This window comes from Doryrhamphus excisus, linkage group LG5 (assembly GCF_037039965.1).
Source record: "Doryrhamphus excisus strain RoL-2023G ecotype Guam linkage group LG5, RoL_Dexc_Guam_v1.1, whole genome shotgun sequence".
Taxonomy (NCBI): domain Eukaryota; kingdom Metazoa; phylum Chordata; class Actinopteri; order Syngnathiformes; family Syngnathidae; genus Doryrhamphus; species Doryrhamphus excisus.
This window is the reverse complement of record NC_136361.1, coordinates 13,984,442-14,006,426: the sequence shown is the minus strand read 5'-3', so window position 1 is coordinate 14,006,426 and position 21,985 is coordinate 13,984,442. Positions and strand designations below refer to the sequence as shown.

The 21,985-nt window shown below is 40.2% G+C and overlaps 1 protein-coding gene across 5 annotated transcripts in view; it reads right to left on the bottom strand.

Annotated features, from left to right (window-relative positions):
- Positions 1-13,284: 13,284 nt before the first annotated feature.
- LOC131105031 (mannosyl-oligosaccharide 1,2-alpha-mannosidase IC) overlaps positions 13,285-21,985 on the bottom strand; it is a 160,595-nt gene continuing 151,894 nt past the window's right edge. For all 5 annotated transcript variants that reach the window (XM_078790753.1, XM_058052720.2, XM_078790756.1 and 2 more), the window contains 3 exons: positions 18,885-19,057; positions 16,613-16,728; positions 13,285-14,541 (listed from right to left, as the gene is read on the bottom strand). In XM_078790753.1, the coding sequence (XP_078646879.1) occupies positions 14,400-14,541; positions 16,613-16,728; positions 18,885-19,057 (431 nt within the window). In that variant the 3' untranslated portion in view covers positions 13,285-14,399. The remainder of the gene's footprint in view (positions 14,542-16,612; positions 16,729-18,884; positions 19,058-21,985) is intronic.

Genomic DNA, 21,985 nt, shown 5'->3' with positions numbered 1-21,985 from the left:
TTTGGAACCACCAGGACTCTTCCTAGAGCTGGCCGGCCTTCTAAACTGAGCGATCGGGGAAGAAGGGCCTTAGTCAGGGAGGTGACCAAGGCCCCGATGGTCACTCTGTCAGAGCTACAGACAGTTCTTTTGACTTCATGCTTGGTGTTTGTGCTCTGACATGCACAGTCAACTGTGGGACCTTATATAGACAGTTATTATATTTCCAAATCATGTCCAATCAACTGAATTTACTGCAGGTGGACTCCAATTAAGCTGTAGAAAGATCTCAAGGATGATCAGTGGAAAAAAGATGCACCTGAGCTCAATTTTGAGCTTCATGGCAAAGGCTGTGAATACTTATGTAAATGTGATTTTTTTGTTTTCTATTTTTAATAAATTCAAAACATGTCACAAAAAACCTTTTTTCACATTGTCATAATGGAGTATTTTGTGTAGAATTTTGAGGTAAGAGATTAATTTAATTCAGTTTGGAATGAGGCTGTAACATGACAAAATGTAGAAAAAGTGAAGCGCTGTGAATACTTTCCGGATGCACTGTAAATTCTTGATCATGAATGTATATATTAAGATAATAGAATGATTGACTTTAATTTAAAAAATAAAATGTCAATCAAGTTCTCTTGGTGTTTTGTACATACATGGAGTAGCTGTGCTAATTTAGCTTGTTACTCATATTTTTTATGTTTTTTTTTTAAATAAATGTACTGCATTCAACTACAATACCACCAGAAACAGCAAATATAATAGTGGGTAATAGCGTATTTTTGAAGCGTCAACGTCTTCCCATGTGTTATCCAGTACAAACAATATTGCAAGCTTTGCAACGTGTGTGACAACACCAATTACTACACTGAGTGACAACATAAAGAGGAGGACGTGCATTGCCAAAAGACGTTAAAAGTCCTTTCAAGTGCTTTAAGTGGATGTCCAAGAATTACTCTCGAGTTGCTCAATCAAAGTCAACTTTTTTTTCCCCCTCCTCCGACCCTCAAACGCACTTGTTAATCCAACAAGCTGTCGGGACATCGCTGCTGACTGCTGTAAATTCTGAATGACATTTGTGTAAATAGAAACTGACAGAGGCTTTGTGACGGCAACTGGAAGCTTCCCGATCACTCTCCTTCCTGATTTTTATGTATTTATTTATTTTACTTTGATGCGCTACAGTCATTCGTAAAAAAGACAGATGAGCGCTTTTGCCATCACAAATGACGGAATTTGTGTCATTCGTGATAAAGCCAATTAATGTACACTTGTCTCTTGCCAATTTGTGGTGCAAATTACGTTTTTTTTTTCAAAAAAGCAAAATATTAATAAATAAGGCATGTAATCTTACATTGACTATAGACAATGGTCGTGGGATGGCTCAGGTGGCAGAGTGATATTTTATTTTCAGTTATTAAGTATACTATATAGGGTAATACAAGCATAAAGATAGTGCTGTTTATTCATGTCTGGAGGGCACTAATAATGTTAAAAAACGGTGTTTAGAAGGTTGTTAACAGGTTTTCTATGTTCTAACTCGGAAAATGTTTCATTAAAAATAAGGAATCCTACTTTTGCAGAAATTCACTTATCACAGTCAGTTCCTAAACCAATTAATTGTGATAAATGAGGGATTACTGTGGGTTACTAATAATATATAAGAATATGCTGAGGACCCAAAATGGCCCCCGGTCCACACTTTGAACATATGTTATACAAAACCGTGTTGGTCAGATCAATGAAATACTACAAGATTCTTGTCAAAAATAGTAAAATAACATATTAAACTTTCTCTATTTTTTCCAGTAATGAGATTTCTCATTCATCATAAATCACAAATGAAAGTGAACTTGAATATTTTTTCATTGTACTTTTCTTGGGTGGCACGGCAGTCGAGTGGTTAGCGCGCAGACCTCACAGCTAGACCAGGGTTCAATTCCACCCTCGGCCATCTCTGTGTGGAGATTGCATGTTCTCCCCGTGCATGCGTGGGTTTTCTCCGGGTACTCCGGTTTCCTCCCACATTCCAAAAACATGCTAGGTTAATTGGTGACTCCAAATTGTCCATAGGTATGAATGTGAGTGTGAATGGTTGTTTGTCTATAAGTGCCCTGTGATTGGCTGGCCACCAGTCCAGGGTGTACCATGCCTCTTGCCTGAAGACAGCTGGGATAGGCTCCAGCATCCCTGCGACCCTCATGAGGATAAGCGATAGAAAATGAATGAATCGTGACAACCATGTTTCATTTAAAAAGTTCGACTTGAGCCTGGATCCTGAGTCTAGATTAGCTTAGCTTATTAGCACAGAATCGGCTTTAAAGGACTTTTGACTGTACTGTTTACTTTGTGCTGAAGTATTATTCCTCTGCCAGTCGGCACTTGCCATTTATCACAATCCTCGTGCTCATTTGATTAGTCCCGTATGACAGATGGAGCTTTCCCTTATTAAAAAAAAACAGCTATTATTTATGAAAATGACTTTACAGGCAATTAGCAGGATGCTCGTGTGGGCTGGCTATCATTAGACTAATTAGATTTTCTGATTCCCAATACACAATGATGTGGTGTTTTCCAGCGACGCCATGACATTGTAATGTCATTGAGAGACACAGAGATTGTTGGTGCCATGTGACAATCTGTATGTGCTGTTTTGAAAACAAAATAAGCTAAATGTGGTAGTAGAAAAATACTACATTGTTAATCATCGTGTGTCAATAAAAATTGTATATCATTGTCTTTGCAAAGGCAGAGTTTATGTAACGGATCTCATTAGAATGTGCAGGTGGGTGTGGTGTTCATTTACTCTCCTGCAGGGGTTTATTAGAGGGCTATTTGTTAGAAAGGAAGCTTATATTTGGACTAATGCATTTTTCATCTTTATGTGTGCTTACAAATATTTAAAAAAACCCAAAAAACTACATAGTATCATGCCATCCATCCATTTTCTCTACTGCTCATCCTCACTATAGTCGCGGGAGTATGCTGGAGCCTATCCCAGCTGACTTCAGGCAAGAGGCGAGGTACAGTCTGGACTGGTTGCCAGCCAATCACACGGCACATAATAATAATAATAGACAATTGATAATAGACTCATGCCAATGAAAGAGATTACTGTATACCAACACTGGAAAGCCTATAATGTCTATTTAGACAAACACATGAGATCTTCATTCAATGAGAACCCACAATAGTCATTTGTTGGCTCTAATTACTGAATGATGGTCCTACAAAGCAGACAGTCAATGCTTTCATTTGCTCCACCAAATGCAATAATCATCAGAAAAGTGCATTGTTACAGCTACACTGTGAAGACAAAACACTGCATAATACATTGCAGTGAAGGTCCAATGCCCCTGCAGTGCTAGAATTCCAAATATGACCACCATTTCAGTACAAATATGGCTTTAAAATTGCACAAAACTGCTATAATGCCTGATGTTAGCATATGTTGTGAGACCTCAAGTCAGCCATGTATATTTTTTGTGGAGTTTTTGCAACACATATCCAGAATAAGTGATCAAAGTTAAACTAAACTGTTTGTTGTTGTTTGTATTTTACATGGATTATGTTTTTTTTTTAATTCAGGCATAGGTATACGTAGGTTTGGTATTGTTTACAATTTGTCTGACTCTGAATCCGATGCCTAAAATGTACTAATATTAATTACGGCTGTTCACTGTTGAACACTAACGAGTTGCGTTCACAAACACCATATCATTAAAGATGAATTCGCCATGTTTCGAGTGAATTTTCTGGGACTTCCGAGCATTCTTAAATGCAACAAATTGTACTTTCATGACGAGTTACAAAGTGAGTGTAAGAATATTATTGTTTTTCTTTGCATTGCTGACCAGACTGCAATGCTCATAAAACTAGCAGTTAGCTAACATAAAGACAAACGCACAGCAACACAACATCTTAGCTAGCAGCAGTACACTAAACACACTGAAATAGCATGCTAGCAATATAATGAATTCATGGCAGTTAGCGGCCAGCTCTGCAGCTGGATTACAACACAATACAATGTCACGGTTACTCACGGTTGCAGAAGCACACTAAGCACACTAAGCATCCAGAAGAACGTCCCTGTTGGACAATAACTCTCCAGTCCTGCTGATTCCCCGGTGCATTCATGTGCCCATCTCGCGTCGTAATTGGGAGCTACGTTTAATCACATGTTAACAGGAACAAAAGGGAATAGGCACTACCAAAACAGTTTTCTTGTACAATTTGTTATGAGTTTTTATATATACACACACAAAAATAACCAAAAAAAGAGCTGCTTTTTGGTGCTTTGGTGATTTTTGAGCTATCTTTCGAAGAGACTGGCGGAGGACTCATGTGGTGTGATGTTCGGAGTTCCCATGAATGCATCTCGCGGTCTGTCTACCGACAAAGAGAAAGTGTTGTTGCCATGACTAATAGACTAGAGACGTTTTTTTCGAGTTGGAAATAAATATATGCTGTTAATTACGCTGTTGTTGATGTGTTCAGATCAGAATAAAGTTATAATAAATAATAATAATAAATGATAATAATAATAAAAATAATAAAACAGAGACCCATGCTTTGCCATGTTACATGTGCATTAATTGCGCTCAAAGTAACCACGTTAACGCGCTATTTTTGACAACCCAATTAATAATATTATTAGTCTTTGATGTACGGAGCTTCAATCCAACATGCACAGAAGTACTACTATTTAAACTGTGACTGTTAGCATATTTCTCAAATTGATGCAGTGGTTCATTGCAGTTATTTGGAGCAGAAATGACAGCATTGCTCTCTCGCGTTGCCTGACTTGTGCAAAGGAGCTCAGAATTGCTGCAGCATTAGTGTACTTTCCATAAAATGTGATTTATTCCACTGTTTGCATCTGTGATTCTTGCTTAAATAGCCAGCAACCCTCAGTGTGGAGGACTTTTGTATTTAAAAAAAAGCCCCAAGAGTCTGTCCCCACTTAAACCAAAGCCATCTTCAGGCTAAAGAAATAGCAGTAAAGATAACTGATGGCAGTCCATCCACACAATCCATTTTCTATGTCTCTTATCCTACCCATGGCAGTCACTTTGCATAAATAAATCAACTACTGCTGTATAACGGTGACAATAATAAAAGGCTGATTGCTCCACTCTTCTCTCCTTTAAAAGCCAATCATAACAATGCGTTTCCCACAGTGGTTCGAGACCACGCACATTGTCACTCACACTGTTTATTTTGATTGTTTGTGACATCCCAGCGTGATTTCAGAAGAAAAGCTCAGTCAACACATCACAAAATGAAATTGGAAAAAGTCAACAACTCTTTGACGCTCCTCTCAGATACTCTTTGAATACTTTATCCTTCACTGGGAGATACAGAGCAGTCAACATTAAAATGTTGGAAAATGGGTTGGGGTCTTGACTATCCATCCATTTGTAATTTTTTCAATGTCACAAACAAGACGGAGCCGCCTGTGAGTGGGCCCACATCCGTAAGAAAAGTGAAACATCCTTCTTTTTACTGTTTTTCTTTTTTATTTAAAGTTACAAACCACACGGATCCGGCAGTGAGTAAAATCCAGTGAGCAAAAGACAGGTAAAGCAAAACAAACTTGTTTAGAGCTACAAAAACGCCTTATTTTGTGGCTTTATTTGTCATGTTTTTAATGTCACAAACAAGACCGAGCCACCTGTGATTAAAATGCAGAAAGTGAGGAAAAAAAAAAAACATGAAAAGCAAAAGAAAGATATTTAGAACAACATATAAACTTTCTGTATCTTCTCTTTCTTTTATATTTAATGACACATCTCTGTGTGGAGTTTGCATGTTCTGCCTGTGGGTTTTCTCCGGGTACTCCAGTTTCCTCCCACATTCCAAAAACATGCTAGGTTAATTGGTGACTCCAAATTGTCCATAGGTATGAATGTGAGTGTGAATGGTTGTTTGTCTATATGTGCCCTGTGATTGGCTGGCCACCAGTCCAGGGTGTACCCCGCCTCTCACTCGAAGACAGCTGGGATAGGCTCCAGCACCCCTGAAACTTTCATGAGGATAAGCGATAGAAAATGAATGAATGCATGAATGTTTGGCCGTATGAAAACCAAGACATATTTATGGTGAAAAACGCTGTTCCACTTTATATCTATAGCCAAGTAGCTCATTAGCCTTTGGTGAGGCTCTATGAACTCTGCCTAGCAACAAGTGGCCTGGCCTATGTGTACCCCGCCTCTCGCCCGATGACAGCTGGGATAGGCTCCAGCATACCCACTACCCTTGTGAGGATAAGCGGTATAAAAAATGGATGGATTGATGGATGGATGGACACAAACAAGACGGAGCCGCCTGTGAGTAAAAGTAAAACGTGGGTAAAAACACAAAAAGCATAACAAACATTTTTAGAACTACAAATAAACCTTTTTCCGTAATTTCTTTTGTCATTTTTTTAATGTCACAAACAAGACGGAGACGCCTGTGAGTGCAGCCACAACCTTACCTGCTTCTTGTTGAGAAAAGCGAAACATCCTTTCATGTTAGGCTCCAAAAGATTCCAATAAGACCAGAAAAAGTAGAAAAAGATTTTTACTAGTGGCTTTGTTAAAAAAAAAAAGAATATTGACAAGAATTTTCTAAATATAAGTTGCATATGAGGTGTGAGGAGAAACCGAGTTTTGATGCATACTGCCCCCTATTGTACAGAGTTGGAAGGACAAGCTGCATTCACAGACAGTCCATGTCCAAAAGGTTTATATTTACTGTTCCTAGACACTTTGAATGCCTTGGCATCATTCTCAATCATTCTCTTCTCAACGGGGCGTGGCTCCACCCACCTTGATTGTGACTTCCGCTCTGCGAGCATCAACCTCATCGGTCTGTAGGTGGTACAGCGACACACTCGTTCGTCAACGAAGTTCTTTCCCTTTCACGTCTCACTTCAGCAATGTTTACGCGTCCATGAAACTACACGTAAACATCATCATTCATCCTGGACATCTTCATAACCATCCTTCATAAACATCATTAATAAAGAGTGGCATGAGTGTTCTGGCCGGACAACCTGGGGAGATTGAAAATTCAAATCAATTGCCTTATAGAGTCATTTGGATAATATATAAACATCCCCTTTACAGTCCCATTATAATGGGTTTAGGAGTGATGGCAAACAAGTAGCGCCAAATTTCTTTTGGCGACATGAGACGAATAAATGCATGTGAAATACTGCATAGCATGTATAGATGAGGTTGGAAATGTTGTAAATTGTTGCAAATTTACAGGAAATCATTGTGTTTACAGTATGTGTGTGTATACAATTTGGATATGCACTATGCATCGTCATCACTGTATGGAATGTATTCATTCATTCATTTTCTACCGCTTATACTCACGATAGTTGCAGGGGTGCTGGAGCCTATCCCAGCTGATAGCCGAACCATACAGTAGATGCATCAAGGCTGGATGGATTCCATTCCCCCACAGAGACCAGGCCACTTGTTGCTAGGCAGAGTTCATAGGGCCTCACCAAAGGCTAATAAGCTACTTGGCTATAGATCTAAAGTGGAACAACGTTTTTCACCATAAATATGTCTCGGTTTTTATACAGTCAAACATTCATGAATTCATTCATTCATTTTCTATTGCTTATTCTCATGAGGGTCGCAGGGGTGCTGGAGCCTATCCCAGCTGTCTTCAGGCAAGAGACTGGTCGCCAGCCAATCACAGGGCACATATAGACAAACAACCATTCACACTCACATTCATACCTATGGACAATTTGGAGTCACCAATTAACCTAGCATGTTTTTGGAATGTGGGAGGAAACCGGAGTACCCGGAGAAAACCCACGCATGCATGGGGAGAACATGCAAACTCCACACAGAAATGGCCGAGGGTGGAATTGAACTTGGGTCTCCTAGCTGTGTGGCCCGAGCACTAAACACTCGGTTAGCTAACCGCATTCATACCTATGGACAATTTGGAGTCACCAATTAACCTAGCATGTTTTTGGAATGTGGGAGGAAACCGGAGTCCCCGAAGAAAACCCATGCACGCAGATGGTGGAATTGAACTCGGGTTTCCTAGCTATGAGGCCTGCGTGCTAACCACACCCCAACCGTGCCGCTTAATGAATTTCTGATACCATAATTCCAAAGGGAGTAAAGAAAAACCACAACAATAAAGGTGTGGGATAACAAGAAGCCTCTAGCTTAGCATGTAAGCTAGTCACATTTACAACTGTAAGCTTGAGTGACTTGACGATACATAGACTCTAAACTAAACATATAAACAACAAAAATGATATTTTTTTCTTATATCTAACCTGCCATAGCAGTCTGATACAATATAACTGTAACATTCATGTTGTATTGTCTGAATAATGCCGTGAGGCTATTTTTAGATGTATTAGCGGCTGATTATGCGTGGGCGCGCCCCTCTGGGCACTAACAAGGTGTTAGGCCAGCGGACGAGGTCGGCCTGGCAGACCTCTGCACCTTTTGGCAGCGCGGACCAGCACATGATGTTCTGACAAGTGTCTCTGAGCCGGGGGCATCTGTTCGGTACACTCTTTCATTATTTTATCCTTCCATTCCTTCTCTAGCACTTACGTAAAATGTACAATACTTTGGCAATTGTTAAACTGTTAAACGTTTCATATTCGGCTCTCATATTTCCAACTATTTTCAAATAAGTGTCAGAGACCTCATTGAAAGCATTGGAAGTGTATTAGCTAAAATGTACCGAAAGGACAGACGGACACAAATGTTAGCAACACTAGCATCGCTATGTAAGCTAAAGTGCTAACATTACACTCACATTTTAACAGCAACATCAACTTAGCTGATGTTAACTCATTGTGAGTTTGGGAATATACACCGACCACTTCACAAGCGGCTTGGTAAAAAAAGCCTTTGCTAGCCTAAAAAAGGCTGAGCTCATTCATTCATTCATTCATTTTCTACCGCTTTTCCTCACAAGGGTCGCGGGGGTGCTGGAGCCTATCCCAGCACTTTTTCATTTTTTCATCCTTCCATTCCTTCTCTAGCACTTATGTAAAATGTACAATACTTTAGCAACTGTTAAACTGTTAAACGTCTCATATTCGGCTATTTTCCAACTATTTTCAAATAAGTGTCAGAGATCTCATTGAAAGCGTTGGAAGTGTGTTAGCTAAAATGAATCGAAAGGACAGACGGACACAAATGTTAGCAACACTAGCATAGCTATGTAAGCTAAAGTGCTAACATTACACTCACATTTTAACAGCAACATCAACTTAGCTGATGGTAAGTTCTTAAGCCGATGTTAACTCATTGTGAGTTTGGGAGTATACACCGACCACTTCACAAGCGGCTTGGTAAAAAAGCCTTTGCTAGCCTAAAAAAAGCTGAGCTATGCATCTTAAAATTCCGCCCCCGGTACTCTGCCAACAAGTCAGAGTTTGAGTATTTTGTTTTTCTTCAGCGACTATCCTCTAAGTCAGGGGTCTCAAACTCAATTTACCTGGGGGCCACTGGAGCTAGGGTCTGGGCTGGGCCGCATCAGGTTTTTCCAAAAAAAAAACAAAAAAATGCATTTATTAAAAACAGAAAAATATACAAACTTTTTCAGTGCTTTGGTTCAGATTTTCTACAATAAAAGCTCTGATAAAATATTCCACTGTTCTCAAATATCTTAATTTTTATTTTTTCTGCACAAATCTTGATTCTGCAACAAATCAAGAATAAAGAAAATCAATCAATCAGTAATAAATAAATATAATAATAATAATAAAACGCAAATAATAAAAACTTAAGAAACCACATATAGTTGGTAGACAAATTATTTTTTTCAGATTAAAATGAACAAAGCATTATTAGAGCCCTGTAGACATGACAAAACATGACTATAGTCACATTTATACTCTTTTTATTTACAACATATTGCGCAACTGCAGGGTCTTGAGACACATGCTAACTCGCAAACTAGAGAGCTAGCGACTTAAAAGGTAGCCTTCAAGTTATTTCTTTTAAACTTAAATAGCCAAAAACTTACCACTTCCACACAGATAGGGAGGATAACTATTAACAGTTATTTAACCTTTAACATGAACATTAATCAAACGTAATAATTTTTTCTGGGTACACGATACCATACAGCATCCATATCAAACTTGCGCAGGCCACACTAACATTAAACTTTCATATCAAGGCGGGGGCCTCAAACTAGTGTCCTGCGGGCCACATTTGGCCCGCGGGCCGCGTGTTTGAGACCCCTGCTCTAAGTTGATGTTGCTGTTAAAAATGTGAGTGTAATGTTAGCACTTTAGCTCACATAGCTATGCTAGTGTTGCTAACATTTGTGTCCGTCTGTCCTTGGCTATAGCAAAGGCTTTTTTACCAAGCCGCTTGTGAAGTGGTCGGTGTATACTCCCAAACTCAAAATGAGTTGTGAAAAACATTCCGATATCAAAAGATGCCAAAGATGTTTACAGCAACAGAGAGATGTTAGCCTATTTTGTGTTATTTTGTTGTTGTTTGTTTATGAAGTACACAACACGACGCTGTTGTCCCAGAATACATCTAACAGCTTTTGAACAAAAGCCTTTGATTTGGGTAAAGAGCGTATCAGCGAAGGAAGCCGAACCTGTCAAATTCGCTGCCGCCTTTGCGTCTTCATTAGTGGCTATTTATGCCCTCCGTTTCCTTGCTCATACATCCTGTCAGGTAGTCAGATCTCTAAAACAATGTAGTGTATATATGCTGAGGGAATGTTGGAAACAATATCTGAACTTCTTTCTTAAGGAGCAAGAAAATGGGCCATTATCAGCGACAAGGCAGAAATAAACACATCACAGTTTAGTTGTCACATTATGTTATCTATGCATAAGATATGCTGCCTGCAACACTGGCATGGAAATTGTTTTGTCTTGTCACGGTTATGTTTAGGTTAGATTAGGCTCAGTCGAGGTTTAGGACTGGAAACTAAGAAAGGCCTGTGCCTTGGTTAGTGTGTTTTTCAGTTAAAAATGGATGTTAACCAAAATGTTGCCTTGGTTTGCATACATTTTGCAGTCAGCATAAAACATGGCGCATGTCTTGTCTTGTTATTAACACTACATCAGTCCATCAGTACATCGGTGTCATGAAATGTCCCTGATAGCAGCCAGTACAAGGAAACAAGAAGCGGAAGTCGACAACATCATCAACAGTTGACTGTGTAAAGTTGACTGTGTAAGTCTTTGCTAACTAACTAACTAACTAACTAACTAACTAACTAACTAACTAACTAACTAACTAACTAACTAACTAACTAACTAACTAACTGGGGGTGAGATAACCACATAAGCAATGAGGATTGGCTAAGGTTTAGTAAAATTGTGTCTTCAGCCAATCAGTGGCGAGTAATGCAATAGTTACTTTTACTGTTAACTAGTTACTTTTGTAGTGGAGTAACTCAGTTAGTAACTCAGTTACTTTTTTGGAGAAGTAACTAGTAACTAGTAACTAATTACTTTTTTTAAAGTAACATGCCCAACACTGTTGATCACGGACACAAAATAACCCAAAACGGGGCCAAATAAATTTGAACGTGTAAAAACGAGAAACAATTCTGAATTCAAGAAATAACTCCTAGCAAAACGCAACGGTTGTTTACGTGTTGATTCCGCTGCCAAACCGCTATCTTTATCAACAATTGCGTCGTTAATGAAGATAAAAGTAATCATGAATGTGAATTCATCACCTTTATTCATTTAGGGAAACAATTTGTACTATTTATGTTTGTAATGTAGGTCAGTGCTTCTGGTAATTGTGAGGCCAGCAGAGATTGCCTTGCTGGCCCTGAATGCACTCCACTGAAAACTAGTTCTGACAAACTATAAATGTAATGTTGTGTTTACTGGACTTGGATTTATATTTCATTCATTCATTCATTTTCTAACGCTTATCCTCACGAGGGTGGCTGGGGTGCTGGAGCCTATCCCAGCTGTCTTCGGGCGAGAGGCGGGGTACACCCTGGACTGGTCGCCAGCCAATCACAGGGCACATATAGACAAACAACCATTCACACTCACATTCATACCTATGGACAATTTGGAGTGGGATTTATATTTCCTATGAGAAAAATTACACAGGCCACACAGCTAGGAGACCTGAGTTCAATTCCACCCTTGGCCATCTCTGTGTGGAGTTTGCATGTTCTCCCTGTGCATGTTTCCTCCCACATTCCAAAAACATGTTAGGTTAATTGGTGACTCCAAATTGTCCATAGGTATGAATGTGAGTGTGAATGGTTGTTTGTATATATGTGCCCTGTGATTGGCTGGCCACCAGTCCAGGGTGTACCCCGCCTCTCGCCCGAAGACAGCTGGGATAGGCTCCAGCACCCCCACGACCCTTGTGAGGATAGGCGGTAGAAAATGAATGAATGGGAAAAATTAATTTGGTTAGAGTACGTTTCAGTTAGAGTCCGTCCTTCTGGAACGAATTAATGACACTCGCCAATGTTCCACTGCACTTGTGTTACTTTGAGTAATTTTTGTGTATTTGTTTAACCTTTATTATACCATACATGTATATTTACTTACGTATGTTCAGTTGTAAGTATTATACAGAATTTGAGTCCAACTGCAAACAGGGTCCAAGTAGCTCATCAGTAATAACAAGCAGCCCATTTTGCCGGAGGAAAAGAATCCATAAAGAAAGACCAGTAATTGCTGTAAGTGAAATCTAATCAGAGCTAACAGAGGGGAAGCATAAACAGGCGGTACATCATAGTCCCACTATACTTTTATGGCGCCTTCTTCCGCTGGCGTCACATCAAAAGTAAAATGTTTTGATGCTTCGTCTGTTCTCAAACGTCTTAAAAATGTGAGCAGTAATAAAGCTAACATTTCTGATAAACAACAACACTTTGACGACCGTGTGATAGACACTAGCTTGGTGGTTGACATCCCCCAACATACATACACCCTGTCAAGGATACATTGTGTCAGGACGGTCTGTCCAAAGCAGGGATTATTGAAGTGTTTGTCCTTGAGTGTTCGTCTCAAGTGCACCTGAAGGGACAGTCATCCTCTTATTAATCTCGCTGAGTGAGTGTTGTGTACACGTTGTTTCTTCTTCACGTGATAAAACATCGGCTTGCAATGACAACCAACATCCTTGTCTTGAAGTGTCAACCTCTGCAAAACAACAACTTCAGGTTGGGGGTACAGAATATTTGGAAATTTAAAAACAAACTTAAAATAAAACTTAAGTTCATACTAGAAGCTGATTTTCTAGCTTTTTCTAAGCAAATAAGATACCAGACTGAGAAAAACGACAGAACAAGTCATTTCTTTTAAAGGTACAAAGTTGCACAGGTCTTAGTTTTATTTTTTATTCAGTATTTGAAAATACTCACCAATGAAAGTTAAATGAAACAGTAAGAATAAGTCATAACAATAATTAATATCCGCAAAAAGTAGACTTAGAATCTTAATACTTTTTTTTATGATTAGATTTTTGTCCTCCTTTTTCTTAGTGAAACACCTGAGGGAAGCAAATGAAAAGAAATCACTGAAGTATAGAAAATGAAAAAGAAAGTGATATCACTAAACAAATCCAAGACAAGCTCATACAGGAGTCACTCATCTGTATGTACAAGTGTGCAGTGATTAAAATAAGAAAAAAAAACCTCATTCAAACGCCACTAGCAGTGTACTGTAGGTCACCAATGAAGGCAGAGGAACTGAACAGGAACAGGAACAGGAATAGGTACAGGAATAGGTACAGGAACACACATTTGGACATCTCCGCTTCTTTTCACACTGCAGTCCATCCAAAAGGCCCCCCCAAAAAAAGTGTCCTCCAAATGGTCCCAGGATGCATAAGACACTTTCTTGACTTTGTTTTTTTGTTTTTTTTTTAAGAAAGCTTGTTTCATCAAGAAACATGACATCAAGGTTATTTTAGCACTCCTTAATCACATCATTCCAATCGATATTGATTACAATGCACTGCTTCACGGCGTTCACTGTAAGTCCTAGACGTGACAGGAGGGGGAGGCAAACAAACCTTTGGTCAGTGAAAGGAAAAAAAAGAACAAGAGAAGGAAACAAAGACCCAAAAAGATAAGTTGTTCCTCGAAAGCAACAAAAATCAAGTGACAATATGGCCCTTCCCGGACATTTGGGTCTGCACTGGTTTCCTCACAGAGGAAAGAGGAAAGAAAAGGTACGCTTGTCACAAAAGTTTGTCTTGATTGTCCACAAAAAAGAAGAAGAGCCAGCAGGAGGGAACCCCCCTTTTTTAGTAATTAGAATATACAATCACAGCGTAAAATCACAACATCCTTTACTAGAAAGGAATAACAGGACCCCCCTCCTACTCCCCCCCAAAAAAGACTTAAAATGATCCCTGGATCTGTGAGCACATTGTTAACTCTGCCAATGTGTCTTTTCAGAGGGTGGAGGGTCATCCGGGGAGCATCTTGTCCTGTGGGCTTTTGTCCTGCATGCAACTCTTATGCACAACGGGCAGAGGGTGGGCCTCTGTGTTGAAGACCCAGTCCTCCAGAGGGAGGAGGTCGTCGTCGGAGAAGAGCAGGTACAGATACCTGAGAAGGAAATGGAGGTGTGTGGGTTATCTAAGTTGATCATGCATTGCATTTACAACATCACAACATGATTTATCAACCTTGCTTAAATATGTTTTGGATTGTTTGTCATTATGATCTACATTGGTAGATTTTTTAAAGTGAACAGTACTTTACATGACACGTATAGTTCATGCCGCCAGCCATGACGTATTAGTTCTCACATCCATTTAAAAAATATTTACATGAAAAAAGAAATATAATACATAATAATAATTCATAAAAACGTAATTTACCATAACATTTTCTCAATATTACAAGAAAAAAATAGATTTATAGCGAAGAAATTTGTAATGTTATAAGAAAAACTAATTTATATGTGGCAAGATTTAATTGTAAAATTGTAATTATAAATATTTCCAAGAATAAAGTACTTTTTTTAATGTCAAGAAATTTAAGATACCAAGAAAAAAACTGTGATTTACCAAGAAAAAACTGGTAAAACGAGTAGGGATGTTCCAGATCAGGGTTTTATGCCGCCGATACCGATCCCGAGAATCCTTGAGTGAAATCGTCTGATACCAATACCGATCACATACATGCAGTGTAAATATATTACACTATATTACGCTATATTAGGTTTTTTGATATCATATATTTTCATAGCTTATTTCAAGCCAAACATAACCAATATGCTTGTTTTACCAGAACATGACCAAAATCCACAACTCACCTTTTGTATTTCACAATGCATTTATTTCTAGTCTTCTCACATGATTCACTGAAAACCTGAATGAAAAGCAGGTGTTTGGCCTGCAACCACATGCTAGGAGTCCACTGGCCGGCGCCAGTTGGTGCCAGTTCGCGCCAAAGATTATGTGGTTGGTGCGTAGTGGCTCACTGTGGCGCCAATTTAATGTTCGCTCAGCATGTTGCCATTTTGCCGTTATTCTGCGCTGCAGCGGGCCACTATGCACCGATCACAAAATCTTTGGCGTGAACTGGCACCGTGGACCCAGTGGACTTCTAGCATCATTGGTACAACTTGGCTCGCGCCATTACATTCCAGTGGATTCCAATACGTGGATTGTTTGCGACACTTGGTTCCACTTGGTGGACACTTGGTGCGACAAAGATTTTAAACATTTCAAAATTTTCTTGCCGCCAAACAAAATTTTTTGCCGCTGTTACGGGCCACCACGAGCCAGTTGGGAGGCAGTTTGAGCCACTGCACGCCACTAGGCGCCACAGCAGTTTTCATTGGAGCGAACTGGCATCAAAAGGCGGCAGCCCAGTGGACTCTTAAAATCAGAAGTGGTTGCAGAGCCCAACACAGCCTTGCGCAGCCTTGCACACAACGAAAGTTCCTCCTGCACTAAAAGTGCTATATAGTGTCTTGCAGGGATTTGACAGTCAGCTGGGATAGGCTCCAGCACACCCCCGCAAACCAAATGAGAATAAGCAGTATAGAAAATGGATGGATATTTCTATATAGTGTCTTGCAGGCTCCCAAATCCATACTGAGGCAGAACTCATCCCCAAATTTTGGTCACACTTGCAAGTACAGTGGGTTGGGACCAGGGTTGGATTGGAACCAGGGCTTTATAGCTGCTGCCTGATGGATGATCACATTGCGAGCCTCAAACTCACCACACTCTGCTAAGTGCTCGCCCCAAATGCCGCACCAATCTAAAGCTTTTTAAAGCATCACACCGGTGAGACATGTTTGAGGGGAGCAAATTTTATATCACGCTCACAAAGTCAGGAAGTCCCACAAAAACGGCAGACATGCTTGTTCTGAATGTTGCAGGGGGTGGTATTTGCATTTTAAAGCAAATATCGGATCGATATCAATACCATGCTTTTTGCACTGATATTGGTTGATATGATTGGATGATTGATCGGAGAACCCCTAATAACTCTGATGCTCTGAAAATGCTAAGTTTGGTAACTTAGGGAACTCCATTCATTTTCCACCTTAATCTCCTGGATCGATTCTTACCGCAGCCTATTTAGGCAGCAAAATAGTTGGCCCTGAAGCAGTCTCTATTGTCTCCAAACAACCACGAGATTGCTTGAGCTGTCGACTTACTTGAGCGTCTCTGAGAGGAAGAAGCTCTGCTGCATGTTGTCGTGGCTGTCGGTCAGCGTGTAGACGTCACGGATGCCCGAGAAGCCAGACTCCACCCTGCAGTGCTGCTCCAGGGCCTGGCAGACAAACACGCAGACCTTATTATAATATTTAACACTTCTTTGAAAAAAACAAAACAATGTTGTACCATGAATCTCAACCATTGTCTTCCTTGTAATCGTATTCAAGCTACACCTCAACCATGTTGGAACCTGTCAGCAGCACAATGGAGTAACGCAGAGCGTCCAACGGATCTAGCTGTGTGGATTAGCACTCCCATTAGCCTCGCTACAAAAGGCTGACTCGTATGTACTAATTAACAAAGACTCTGATGTGTTCACGCTCCATGCTGCACCTTCGTGCTCGCTAATTGAAGGCCTGATCTGCCCTTCATTTACATGATAGCTGAATCTATCATGCTAACCCTTGCGCTCTTGACTCCAGCTAATGTGCATTTAATAATAGTCTTCATAGCATGGACCTGCGTGACATCGTGCAGTGCTACTGGTGGAGGGCAACTGGCTGTGCTAATGAGGTTTATAGCACAACAGTTGATGTGTTTATTACACCTCAGTCGTAATAAAAGGGTAATAATTCTCCTCTAAAAATGTGCTGGACAGTATATCATTATATTCATGCTGCAGGAATTCTGTTTGAGTGGAGACTTAATCAGGTTGAAATGTGCTTAGTTAAACTGACGGAATTACTGATGGCTTGTTCATTATTTAACATTTCAGAGGGAGAACAGTGCTGTTGGATATTTTACATTTTTGCAATCCCCTTGACACGATTCCACGATCATTTTGAGCTCAATAAAGGTGATGACAACCATCGAACAGGAAACTAAATGGAAAGGTCAGAGGTCCGAACTCAAATTGCTTGGTAAACCAAAAACTAGCGTGTTTTTTAGCATTCACAAAATATGCGAATGTAAATATTTGATTCTAAATATTAGATATGAATTGGTTCCAGACCACACAGTGAATAGAAATAGCATAAATAGCAAGAAATAGCATATTTTTAATAGTTAGACCATAAAAAACCTGTTTACAACCTTCTAAACACTTAACCATTATTAGAGCCCCCCAGAAATAAAATAACACCCCTATAGTCCCCTTTACATTACTTTTACCCTATATAGTAGATATAATAGAAAATAAGACATCTTAGACATAAATAAGACATAACATAGGCTCAGATGTTAGCATTGACTGTGCTGTAGTTGCTATTGCCTCATCAGTGGAACGTTACAGAATCCATAAAATGCCCTCAGCATAGTGTCGTATCATTGATTGTGGTTAGAGACCAGAAAGACCAGATTTGTCATTTTTCAGGTTTTCCAAAAATGAAGACTCGTATGTGGGCTGCATGGCGGACGAGTGGTTAGCGCAAATTGTCCATAGGTATGAATGTGAGTGTGAATGGTTGTTTGTCTATATGTGCCCTGTGATTGGCTGGCGACCAGTCCAGGGTGTACCCCACCACTCGCCCGAAGACAGCTGGGACTGGCTAAAGACTGGTATGTGTGATAAAACCGTTGTAGCTTTCTAACACTGGTAGTTGAAAATAATCAGGACAGTGGCCAAGAGTCAAAGTGTACACCCACATAATAACAGTAGCTTATAGTGACTGTTTCTCTGGGTGATTAGTTGAATTCATGATAGTGATGATGATGATTCAGACCATAGTCTATCCAATAGTCTATCCAATGTATTAACAATGCATTCATTCATTCATTTTCTACCGCTTTTTCCTCACGAGGGTCGCGGGGGTGCTGGAGCCTATCCCAGCTGTCTTCGGGCGAGAGGCAGGTACACCCTGGACTGGTGGCCAGCCAATTCCAGGGCACATATAGACAAACAACCATTCACACTCACATTCATACCTATGGACAATTTGGAGTCGCCAATTAACCTAGCATGTTTTTGGAATGTGGGAGGAAACCGGAGTACCCGGAGAAAACCCACGCATGCACGGGAGGAACATGCAAGAGATGGCCGAGGGTGGAATTGAACCCTGGTCTCCTAGCTATGAGGTCTGCGCGCTAACCACTAGACCGCCGTGCCGCCATTAACGATGCAATTAATGTAATAAATGTTGCATGGCTTACAATGATAAAAAAAACCTTTGTAGACTATGGAGAAAGAAGATTTCAAGATCTTTAGTTTTCCTTGCCTGCGTCGCGACATGAGTATGATTTTCCTCTAACTTTAGTCACATGATGCATTCTCACCTCGACAGCCTCCCATCCCCAGTCCCGGTACTTGGGGTCATGGGTCAGCCTCCACATGTACATATAGCTCTCTATGACCTCTGGTCGCAGGATGTAGTATCTGTCGCTCAGTCGTGTCGCCGTGGCTTCAGCACCGCTGTCGAATCGGAATGCCTCAGGTCCAAGTTTGGTGGCTGGGAGGAAATATGAAGACATTTCACATTCGTATTTCAACAAAAGTAGTATTTGACAGGGTTTATTGTATTGTATCCTAAGGTAATGAAATAGAAAAGCTAACAAAAAGTTTTAGAGATTAAAAAAAAAACATGTCTCATTAGTTGTACTTGTTTCAAGCTTCCCTACTCTCACATAAAAGCTTTGCAATCACCTCACTCAAGCATTCCTTTAAGCGCACTGGAATTATTCACTTCTTTCCTCCCCAATTTATCTCAAGGATGCTCGAGTTTGAACCGCAATCACTAAAGCCAACTGAAAACAAGTTTTCAGCACATTTGACTGACTCCAATTTAAGGCTAAATGAAGATGGATTAAAGTGTGGATGTATAGTTCTTCACTGCCATCAAGTATGCATTCATTATATTCTACTACTTGACTGTATTTGGGGAAAATGAATGAGGAAATAACAAATTCAGTATATTTTATGATTTAAAATACATTTTAATCATTGAGAATTCATGAAATAATTTAATGAATTATGTCTCTTTATCTATCCATCCATTCATTTTCTACACCGTTTATCCTCACGGGGGTCACTGGCATGGTCCATGGTGTACCCCGTCTCTCGCCCAAATACAGCTGGGATAGGCTCCAGCATACCTGCGGCCCTCGTGTGGATAAGCGGTTGCGACCCTGTGAGGATAAGCGCTACAGAAAATGGATGGATGGATGTTCCTTTTTATTTGACAGTCAGCTGGGATAGGCTCCAGCACACCCCCGCAAACCAAATGAGAATAAGCAGTATATAAAATGGATGGATATTTCTAATATTCATTCATTTTCTACTGCTTATCCTCACAAGGGTCACGGGGGTGCTGGAGCCTATCCCAACTGTCAGTGCTTCGGGCGAAAGGTGGGGTACACCCTGGACTGGTCGCCAGCCAATCACAGGGTACATATAGACAAACAACCATTCACACTCACATTCATACCTATGGACAATTTGGAGTCGGCAATTTCCGGAGTACCCGGAAGAAACCCACACATGCACAGGGAGAACATGCAAACTCCACACAGAGATGGCCGAGGGTGGAATTGAACTTGGGTCTTTTAGCTGTGTGGCCTGTGTGCTAACCACTTGGCAGCCATATTTCTAATATTAATTGTTCTATTAATTAATTGAACTATTTATTTTTTTGCATTTTTTTTGCTGACCTCATTCTTTGGACAGCAAACTCGTTGAGACTGACTGAACAGCGCCTCTGCTGGTTGCAGCCAAGTAGTGCACTTTGTTTTGTCTGGTTGAGTCTTACAAAACTGTCCAGGCAGTGTTCAGTAACAGTGTAAATACATTTAAAAGGTGTCAGTAAGACGAGGCTCAACAGACACCACTTAATAAGCACGGGATGTCAGCAGACACTAATCCAAGAGCTTCTTAACGCTGTGTGGCACCTGTAAAACGTGTTAGCAGAAGGAGAAAGCTTTGCACATCAAAAGTGTATGAAGGAAGCCTTTTTGTGGTGACTCACCATCATCTTATAAAACGCTTCAATCCGTACACGTACACAGCTTGAAATTAACATCAAATATTAGTGTCAAGGACGAGACAGACACCAGTAAAAAGAACAGAATGCTTTAAAAGCCCACGCACGTCAACATCTCTGCTCTTTCAATTGAAATTTTTAGCAGCGATAAATTCGAAGCACGCAAGTTACACAGGACAGGAGCACGTTTTAAAAAGCTGCTGTAAAAAATACATACATGGTCAAAGAGCTTCTATGAAGAGCGCTTTGCTGTTTTTAAGGGGCAACTGAACATTTGCTAGCCAAAGATTCTCTATGACAAGAACGCTCTACTGTTGTTAAGAATCTACTCCAAAAATGCCAACAGATCTTTGAGATGACCGGAGCACTTTGACGGTTTTTAGGACCTACTTTTGAAGAAATCTGACACTAGTCACATGACGGCAGCACTCTGATGATTTTAACAAACTATGCAAAAATGTTAGTCAAAGATCCTCTGTGCAACAGGAGCACTTGGTCTTTAAAAACAGCAGCCAAAGATCCGCTATATAACAGAAGTGCTTTATCCTATCTAGGAATCGACTGGAAATAAGCTAGTCCAAGATCTTTTACTGCAGCCATCATCAAACGGCAGACCTGGGTCCGGATCCGAACCCAGGTGGCTGACCCGTGACCGATTAAAGTGAATGATATGAATAGTGAATAATAACTAAGGATCGACGATACATCGGCCAGTCGATATATCGGGCCGATATTTGCATTCTTTACTTGAATCGTATCGGCCGATACGCGCGCAGGTTCGCCGATATATTTTTCCGCGAGTGATTTACAGACAGGCATCCGCTGGGCAGCTTTGTGTTGCCGGAGGACCCTGCAGAGGAGCAGTCATCACATCAATGCTAGATAAAACTTAAACTAGGACAGAAATGTTTTGCACATGGATATGAATATTTACTCCTTTTAAAATTGATAATACTGCTTAAATGTGTGTTTAAGATGAATCCTACTGTTTTCAGTGTTTACATTTCAAGAAATATTCGTTTAAACTTGAGACCTGTAATAGTTGTTATCATTGTAATTTTTTCATATAAATTGAGGGAGCAAAAACAGTATCGGCCACAAATATCGACCCAAGCAAAATCGGCCATCGGCTAAGGGTGATGGAAAAAAATCGGCATCGGCCGTAAAAAAAACATATCGGTCGATTCCTAATAATAACATAATCATGCTTGTGGACCAATCACTTCGGCAGTTTGCAGGCGTGACTTCACTAAAAATGAGCCAATGAAATTGTTTGTTGACTTGCCGGGAATGATCCATTCATTTCCTATACCGCTAATCTTCGACGAGAACCATGGCTTGCTCAAAAGTAAGAAGTTGATCGATAAAAACCGGACAATTAAATGTGAAAGGATGAACCAA